This window comes from Setaria italica, chromosome IV (assembly GCF_000263155.2).
Source record: "Setaria italica strain Yugu1 chromosome IV, Setaria_italica_v2.0, whole genome shotgun sequence".
In the NCBI taxonomy this organism is placed as follows: Eukaryota; Viridiplantae; Streptophyta; class Magnoliopsida; order Poales; family Poaceae; genus Setaria; species Setaria italica.
The window spans coordinates 3,829,323-3,839,270 of record NC_028453.1 but is presented as its reverse complement, the minus strand read 5'-3'; the positions used below and the strand labels follow the sequence as shown (position 1 = coordinate 3,839,270).

Sequence of the window (9,948 nt, the reverse complement as noted above, 5' to 3'; positions counted from 1 at the left end):
CGGGAAAGGAAAAGGGCGAAACCACAGATTATTGAGGTGGCAACCGCGGGGGGGGGGGGGGGGCTCTTACCTCCTCCAGTTCAACATCTTCCATGTCATCATTGCTTGACCATGAAGATAAGCAGAAATCAACAACATCAATACCAGTGTATTGGAGAAAAAGCATCAGCATTGGTAAGTCGTCCAAACTTAATTATGTTTCCTAGATTTGCAGAAGATGGCTCCTCTGCAAATTTAAGTATCTCCCATCTCTGATGTTCAATAGCATGTTGTACAACTCATCATATCTTGATGGACCGCATGTACCATAGTATGCAAGGATATGAACAGGCTCACCAGCACCGGCAACTTCCCTTATAGAAAATGAAATTCATAATATAATGAATCATCATATGAAATATCCCTAGTCATAATACAACTGCTTAAATGTTGTTTACAGTATCATTTTATTAGACAGGCAATGGAGCATTAAAACAATATTGCAGATCTATTTATGAGAGTCCGCAACGATAGGATGCTTGATTCATTAAGCTGCATGCAATTGATGATTTTTATTCAAAACACAATAGAAAAAGCTCTCTTCTCTAAAAGCTAAAGGGCACTTACCTTGGATTATACAGCGCACTGATTTCAACTCCAGGAATTATTCTAATGCCGAACTTGGAAGCTGCTGAAACAGCTTCTGGTATGCCAGCCATAGTGTCGTGATCTGTTAGGGCAAGAACTTTCACCTACGCCACAAACATATATAGTTTAGTCACTCCAAGATTTGCAATATGTGCCCATCAATATATAACTTTTAAACAGCACACAACCATACCGAAACTTTAGGAGGTAGGTTATGGTATATAATCCATAAAACATTTCGAGGGGAAACAGGCACTAGTGCATCTCAATCATTTTTTTCAGAAGCAATTAGCTAAGCAATACACCGTCTGAACTAACCAATGCGTGCCAGAAGATGACAGCTAATTCATTCAAATTTAAACAAACCGATCATCAGAGGGGAGTTGAAACATCCAAGGAAACTGCTTCCCTGTTAGATAATGTAGTCACCAGTGCAGCACTTTCATCCAGATACTAAGACGGGGAACAGTCCTATAAGACGGGGAACAGCTACGCACACGGCACACTGGCAGGTACAACAAACGCAATGCTCGGATAAGCATCACAGCTAAAGACGATGAGGCCATCGAAGTCGAATTCCACAAAGCACAGTACAACGCCGCCCAACAAACGTCACAAGCATTTCCTCACACACCTAGCGGGCAAACGGACTAGAGGCCATTCAGGATTCATTCACTTACCCCGTTGCGGTGGGCGCGCTCGACGAACGCGGTGGGGGAGAGGAAGCCGTCGCTATGGTTTGAGTGGGAGTGAAGCTCAAACAGCACGTCGTCGCCACGCGCAGCCTGAGCCGGCAGGAAGTCGTCAGTGTCAGCACCGGCCGCCGAGGGTTTCGGGGGGCGCGGGGTGCGGCGGTGCGCCCAAGCGCGGACGTGGGGGACTGGCGGCGCGTGGGGAGAAGGGCTCGCGGAAAAAAAAATCTCCAAATAATATACACGTGCTAATTACAATTTTACCCATGCTAAAAAAGAACCTATACTCTATACTACCACTTGGTAGTATTGTGCACCGTAAAAGAGCTCTTTTCTGGAGGCTGAGGTAGGATCGCGGCCATCATGTGTTTGGCGCGCTATAGTTGATGGAAAAGATGTTTTAAGGCAGGGAATTATCAGATGAATTGGTTCAGGTGAGTCAACTGATATTTGGAATATGAACTGGCTACCTAGGGATGGTCTTATGAGACATGTGTGCTGCATAAAGGAGAATGCCCCGCAGAAAGTCAGCGAGTTGATTGATCAATCATCGAGAGTGTGGAACAAGCAAATGGTGTAGGAATTCTTCATTCCTATGGATAGTGAGGTGATAGGGAGTATTCCTCTTGCTACATCGACACAAGAAGATTTTTGGGCATGGCATTATGAAAAGTCGGGTGTCTTCTCAATTCGATCTGCATATAGGATGCTGGTGCATAATCGTGAGAAAAGAACAGCTTGGCTAGATCACTCGGCTAGAAGATCGGACACTAAATCAGAAGAAAAATAATGGTCAGAGCTATGGAAGGTGAGGGTGCCATCGAAGGTGCGGGTGTTCTTGTGGAGGCTTTCACGTCAATCTATCCTGACTGGAGATGTGCGCCACCGGAGGAACATGTTGCCTAATAGTTCTTGTTCAATCTACGGCAATACGGATTCGTGGCAACATTCGCTACTAGACTGCTTTACGGCAAAAGGAGTATGGACATTGAAAAAGAAGAAATCATAGAGTTCTTATGCCAAGTACAGGAGATAGACGCACGAGCGTGGCTTGCGGCAGTTATGAAGCACCTTGCACATAACGATTTAACCTGGGTTGTGATGCGACTCTGGGCAATATGGCACGCCAAGCGCGAAGCGATTCACGAGAATATGTTCCAAAGCCCGCTGTCGACTCACTGCTTTGTGGAAAGATTCGTTGCTGAGCTAGAGCTGGTTAAACCAGTAGGGAATGTTAGGCAAATGGGCAAGGTTACAGTACCAAAGTGGATTCCGCCTCCACAAGGGGTCACGAAGATAAATGTGGATGCTGCAACATCGAAGAATTCCAATATCTCTGCAGCGGCAGCTATGGCGTGTGACGGAGGTGGCAACTTCCTTGGCGCCTCAGCTCTAGTGTTGAAAGGTATTGTCGATGCTGAAACGGTGGAAGCGATTGCCTGTCGGGAAGGCCTTGCATTGGCAAGTGATCCCTCGTTGCAGAATCTTAGAGTCGCAAGCGATTGCGCCAATGTAGTAAGAAGCATTCTATGAAAGGGGATGGGACCATATGGTCCTATAATACAGGAGATTAACTCTAGAAGAAGATGTTTCGGAAGGGTTGAGTTCATCCACGAAGGTAGGCAGTCCAACGTTGATGCACACAGAATAGCTTCAAGTGCAGTTTTATCTTCTTTAGGAAGATATGTGTGGTTTTTATCCCCACCCCCGATAGGGTTTGTAACTCTTATTCAGATTAATAAAGGGTGAAGCTCCTAAAAAATGATCTGATCTCAATCAAACCAAAGAAAAGGAAAAGAATAGTCTGGTAAATGCTCCGGTCTTTTTTAGGAACAGTAAATGCACAGGTGTCAAACCTCTCTTTCTCTCTCTCGTTGCCGTACCAAACGCATGTTCATTCGTTAGAGGAGAAGAAGGCAAGAACCAATCAGCAATCACCATAATGTCCTCTAAGAAACCTCATCAAACATCAGATCTCTCAATTAATTCACGGTCGATCTTCTGATTAGGACGCATGGCGCTCGAGCTTCTCTTCTCTAATCCCACTGGCCACTCTCATATCGTCTCCAAATGATTTCCGGACACAGCAATCATGGATGGCCACATGGCGTCTCCAGATGCTGTCCACCTGTCTTTCCCATGTCAGGAAATGGTTAGCATTAGCAGCCAACAAAAGAACAGGAAGCCGTGATCATGTGCCGACCGAGACCGAGCGATCGACACGCGGAGACGCGCTTGGTTTCGGTCAGCGACGAGTCCAAATCAGCACACATCTCATGTCTGGGAGCATTAGAATTAGCTCAGAAATTGGGTCAATAATCCACGTCAAAGCACACACACATGCCCTCACATAATTCTGTCGGCTTGAAAATTTTATGTGATGTATATAGAAATGGGTGTTGTATGCAGTGTAATGCTGCTTCTCAAGATTCCTTCTGCGTACATTGCATGATGAGATGTGCAGATTGCAGACACGGTATCTGGGGTTAAGTTTGAGTTGTTTTGGACTTTGGATTTGGAGGATCGAGTCGAGCAGTACAGTGCTCGTGATACTGTATTAAAAAAAAGTATCAGATCATGAGGACCAGATCACAAGATGCACCGTGCTTCATTCCTTGTTTCTTGGCGGCAAACAAAAGCTCCATGACACCCGGATCACATTCACGGCTGATGACCAAACCAAACGCCTGCATTCGATTGACCGCCTGACTGCTATCAAGTTTCAGCAAAATCGAAGTGAGGCAGATTTTTGGGGTGCTTTTGTAATGGTGAATCATAGCTCAGAAATGGTAGGCCAAGATTGGTATCTTTTTTCCCGGATGGAAATCAAATGCTGCCGGTGATGGACTGATGCGACTTCATGGAATACTCTGAATAGATCTTCAGCTTGGGATTTGTCAGCAACCGGCGCATGTGTTAGGTGACAAGATGGACCCCTTCACCACACATCTATTCTCTGCAACTTCAGAGACGACAAAAGAGTGCAAGAAAAGGGAGAGAGATAAGAGGATGGATTAATGAACGAGCAAAGGGATGAAGAACACTAGGCTGCTAGCCTTTGAACAGGAAAATGAAATAAAACAACAGCATGAGGATATGCATGCGGAGAACAGGCGAGGCAGCTCTCACATAGTCACATGGCTGACTGAACACTGAAAGAACATGATGGTCTTTAGGTAAATCGGTCCTAATCCATCAGCAATTGGTCAATGATCAATCACTTGTTTCCATCTTGCCATCACTGTTTCAAATGTTCCAGCAAGTGAGAGATCATATAATGGACGCCTTCATGAGCAGTAATATTAAATGCAACATGTGTTCTGCTGTCACATCCTGAATTTTTTTATTTATCCTGATTAAAAAGAATAATTAAATAATAATTTTCTCATAATTTTAAAAAAATTTCAACATTTATTTTCTTGACATGAAATGTAGTATAGGAAAAATAATTGGTTATTTTTCTAAATTAAATAGTGTTGTTTGTGTGTGTTGCATTCATGCCGATGCATCTTGATGTTTTTGAGTGCAAAAGGTTTTAATATGCGTTTAGATGATGTCCACACCCTTCTGAGAATTTTTCAGAACATTTTTCCTAGAGCTAAATCTATTTATTATAAGGCTCTAGAATCTTTTTTACGAACTCAAAATAGTTCATTTGAACTCCTCATGCCCCAAACTATCTCTAGGATTTTTCCTGAAATTTGTAGGATTTTTCTGATATTTTCGTGCTTTAAAAACATTATCTAGAATATTCTAGATTTATTTTCGCAATGTAAATTATATCCAGAAAATAAAACAAAACTCTAAATCCTTGTCGGGCCGGATCCAACCAAACCAGACCCGACCCGCTATCCTACCCAAATCCATCCCAATCCTCCTCTCTCCCTGCAGGTGGACCCCCTGCCCTTTGGGCCGAGCCTGCGAGGCCTGACCCAGCCAGCCCGGCCCAGCCGAGGCCCATCTGGGCCAACGACCGCAGCTCCTACGGCTGCACGCCGCCACCACCGGCCTTGGCGTGCGTGCTAGCCCATATAAAATGTGCCGCCTCGCCCTATGCCCTCACCTCTGTGTCGCGCCACTGCCGTCGAGCGAGCCGCTTGGAAGCAAAGCGTCGTCGGCCTTGTTCGCCCGATTCACCGCCAGAGACGCCCGCCGGAGCAAGCCAGCACCCCTAGGGGCTCGATGACGTTGAGGCGCAGCTGCGCCACCAGTCCTCGTTGCCAATGCCCCACTGGAGCACCGTGCACACATAAAGACCCGAGCCGCCGCCAAGCTTCTTCGCCATCTGCCGCTGGGCAAAATTCCGACCGCTGCACCACCTCCCCGTCGCCGGTGAGCATCCCTGTGAGTCGATCATGACCACCCGTACCTTCTGCGCCTCTTTATCCCTGCCCTACCCCGTCAAAACACCGGCGATTTGATGCACCAGGAGCTCCATCCGCCGGGCATGGAAGCTCTTTGAGCTTTTACGCTTAAGCCCCTAGAGAACCCTGTAATGTTTAACCTTTTTCCTTGTGTCTTGCGCCTTTCACAGTTAACCCCCTAGATCTATTAGGTCCCTGCAACCGAGTCCAACCTGACACCTTTTGCAAATCTAACCATGAAGATTCATCTATTCGCAGTGATTATTTGCTAAGTCTAGAGTTTCTTCTATGCTAACCCCTGAAGTATACGGTTAATCATGAATAGATCCCTAGAATATTTAGATGACCATACCTCTCGTGTTTCATATACGTTCAAGCTCGTTCTTGTTGCGTTAGTTTCGTCTCATCATAAATTACGCGCTAGTACTGATGTTTACCCAAATATGTGTTTTAAGAATTTATTTTGAATTAATGTGATTAATGACTATTTAAATACCTTTTCTTAATAAAGTTTAATTAGGGTTTACATATCGATGTTACGTGGTTAATATTGATTTGACTAATCCTATTTAACTAAGTTTTCTAAATAAAATCTAATTAGAGTTATACCTCGCTTTTATAATTAAATGTTAATTTGATTAACACCTATTAAGCTTGTTCTTTAATAAAATCTAACTAGAGCTACACTTCGGTTTTTCATAATAACGTTCAATTGATTAATGTTTATTCAATTTGCTTTCTAAATAATTTTATTTACATACGCTTATATCTTGAGTTTTCTGAATAAATGTTAATTTGGCTAAATACAAATAGAAATGTGTTTTTGAAATATAATTTGGTTAGTTAAACACGAATCATAACGTATACGCTTAGATGTTCCCACATATGATATCTTTTTCAAATTAAATGTTTAAAGTGGTATAAACTATACATGAACATTTGTATCTAAAATTTGACTAAGCTTTACTTCATGTTTTCAAAATATAAATATAATGTGAGTTAATTTTAACATAGGATATTTCTCTGAAACATCATCTACATTAATTTCTAAATTTAAAATGTATGAAGCACATAGTTCTTTTCTTTTATGAACCCAAATCTTTCGATAGTGTATCTTCTCAATCAAAGCTTCGTTTTAGTCGGTTCTTGCCTTGTTAATCTTCTGAAATCGTAAGCTATAGTTTAGCAATGTTGTTTCACCATGTTTCATATTTTTGAAGATAAATATGGTATTAATTCTGATTAATACTTACTCAACTTTTCTAATTAAAAGCTAATTAGGTTTATACCTCGGTTTTCTTTAAGCAAGTGTTAATATGATTAATACCAACATGAATGAGTTCATAATTATAACTTATTTTAGTTCAATGCGACATATAAAGTTATCGATTAGATGTTATTACATATAGTTTACTTTCCAAAGTTAAATGTTTAAATGGTATAATTTGTACATAAATATTTATAAATAAAAGTTGACTAGCTTTTACATCGTCTTTTCAGATACAAATATAATTTGAATTAACTCTAACTTAGGGTATTTTCTAAAAGTATCATTTACATATGTTTTCTAATTAAAAATAACTGCAGCATATAGCTCTTATCTTTTCCTTTACAAAAAGTTTCTCTGATAGATGTATATTTCAACGGTACCATCGTTCTTAGTGTTTTATGCGCTTTCGTGATCCTAGAATTGAGCTCTCTCCTTTCATACACTCTTTTAAAGCTTCTCTTTAATTGGTGTATTGCCTATGAAGTTTGGAGCAGCTGTATATCTCTGATAGACTCGTAACTCATTATTTATATTTTTCTTTACGTGATACTGTTACTGTTACTCCCTGATGATGTCACTATATGTATGAAACTTGATTATGGCATATATATAAATATAGGTAGCACTTGATTTTATTTTAAAACCGGGTATGACATATGCATTCTGCTCCTCGCAAAGTAAAATTAAAAAAAAACTGATTAAAAACAATTAAAATCTAACATGTGTGCTGCTTCTGCCTGCAGCCTGCTGCTGCATCTGAATAGCGGCGTCGTTGTAGCCACAGGGCCGCAGATCGTGCGATCCGGCCAAGATCCGCCCCCAAGCTCTGAGCTCCCGATCCTGAACCCTGACGCGGCCATCTCCCGCTCCCACGCAGGGGGGGGCCGTAGGGGCCGGAGCGCCGCCGTGCGGCCACGTCAGGCGCGCCGTGCAGAGTGCAGACGCGCGAGATCTCCCGATGCAGATTCGATCAGCCGTAGCATCTATCGTCTGCGTCGTCGTCGTCCCCCCATGAGGCCATGACAAGACGATCCTATGTTTGGGCAAGCAGCAGTGCAGTGCTTTCGGCAATGGCAGACAGGGAGTTCGATCAACAGTCAGAAGCACCTGTGTTTGAGCAGAAATGGTTTGGGAGCAGCAGGACACTAGCTGCTAGACCCTAGCATCTCCTCATTTTGTTCAATATGCTACCAGCTACTAGTAGTCTAGTACTCAGCTCTTTTGTTTCTAGGAAGAAACTTTATTCATGCACACATGTGGACAGACACATACAGATGCATATATTCTGTTCTTGATAGCATGTGTGATCATGTTCTGAGGTGGCCAGATTAATGTCCCTACCAGTACTGTGTGGATGCAGTATGCCAGCATGTATGCACCCAATTCTTTTCAGATTCATGCATGTAGCTAGTTTTCGACATTGTTTAGCATGTCAACCAATTGGAAGCTGCCACTGTATAATGTATGGCAGTATGGGTATAAAAAATCAGCATGAGCACCCTGTGTGATATTGACACAACTACTTTCTTTTCTTTAAAAAAAAAGAGTGCAGAACTTTGACAAGAACCTGGAGTATGGATGACTGGATGTGGTTCCATCCTTTGATCCTCATCACATTATCAAGTGATTAGACTAGCTACTGCTGCATGCTTACCACCACTGCCTACCTGAAAACACTACCATACTATACTGCAACCCTACCCACATGGCTCAACAAGTGCTCAACAGCTTATCTACCATGAGCCCCATGACCCTCCAAAGGAAGCACACAGCAACCCTGCCCTGCCCCAATCACCCCAATGCTCCCCACAACATGACACCACTCCTCCCTGACCCTTCCTGAAACATCCTGTCTGAATCAGATCAGATCACCAGCACATACACATACACACATGAAAAAGGAACACAAGACCCACGTCAGCAATCCTGTGAAAGCCTGAACTCCATGGACCATTTCTTGCATACTGCTGAGGTAACCACTTGTAGAACCCCAATTGCCTGACAGTAGAGACCACACACAACACTACGACACCAACGCTAGCGTCCAAGCTAGGGAGGGGACGAAGGAAGAGAGGGGACGAAGGAAGAGATCGCGTGGCGGATACGGTGCATGCACAAAGGGGGCCAAGCCGGTGACGGCATGCCAGCCACAACATGCACGCAGGATTTTACAGCGGCAGAGGTGGTATGCTCATGCCTCGTCAGCGGCAGGCGGGCATGCACTTGAATCTGAAATAGTGGCATGGTCTTGCATGCCTTGGATATGATCCGGCCGCCTGCTCTTCCCAAGGAGCGAGCGCAGGGAGGCCCTGCTCTTCCCAAGGCGACACTCTGGATACATGCATTCATGCTGCCAAGGGAGCTACGATGTAGCAGCCCAATGGGAGTGATTTCAAGCATCGCCATCTGCACAGACATATTCCAAGTCTCCAATTGGTTGTTTGTGAATTGTGGATTGTGCTCAATGCTAAGCAATGTCCTGTTTGGATCCATCTGAATAACACATCATAGGTGGATATATGGAATTAGCGTGAGTTGGATATTATCTAGCTAGGAGGATTTCAGCTAGGCATTCGCTGGCCTGCTTGGATCCGCCCAGTTTAAATTAGCTACCTATCCAAACATGTCCTAATTCTTTGAATATGTATCTTAGTTTTGCAATCTTCTTGTAAACTTCAATAAAGGCACATACATGATTTTTTTTTGCAGTTTCAACTAGGCGATTTTTGTGAGTTTCGATATCCATCGGGCGTTGTTGATCATCTCATCAATGGGCATCCAGCATGGCTGCACGAGCATCATAGACTGGTGGGTACCTTTTTCATTCAAAGTGATCACCATAATTTCAATTATTGAGAAAGAATAATACTGCAAATACAATTACAGATAGCATGAGTGAGAGGGACAAGAGTAGAGGATTGCGATAGTGGTGCCATCCGTGACAGATTACAACTCACAAGGCACCTATGACTATGAAACGGTAGTGGTGCATTTG

The 9,948-nt window shown here is 43.3% G+C and overlaps 1 protein-coding gene across 1 annotated transcript; it reads right to left on the bottom strand.

The window, feature by feature from the left end:
* Positions 1-202: 202 nt before the first annotated feature.
* LOC105914175 (DNA polymerase III PolC-type-like) lies at positions 203-5,604 on the bottom strand. The gene is made up of 4 exons (XM_012845177.1): positions 5,507-5,604; positions 1,308-1,530; positions 607-731; positions 203-353 (listed from the first exon to the last, which is right to left on the bottom strand). Exons 1-4 carry the CDS (start codon positions 5,602-5,604, stop codon positions 203-205), a joined length of 597 nt encoding a protein of 198 aa, XP_012700631.1.
* Between the last annotated feature and the right edge of the window lie 4,344 nt (positions 5,605-9,948).

Excerpts from the sequence above, each read along its gene's own strand:
- LOC105914175 (XM_012845177.1), bottom strand. The coding sequence starts at position 5,604 with ATGGCGAAGAAGCTTGGCGGCGGCTCGGGTCTTTATGTGTGCACGGTG. Across the intron at positions 1,531-5,506 it reads TGGCGCAGCTGCGCCTCAAC|CCCTTCTCCCCACGCGCCGC; the intron begins GTCATCGAGCCC and ends TTTTTCCGCGAG. Across the intron at positions 732-1,307 it reads AGCGCGCCCACCGCAACGGG|GTGAAAGTTCTTGCCCTAAC; the intron begins GTAAGTGAATGA and ends TTTGTGGCGTAG.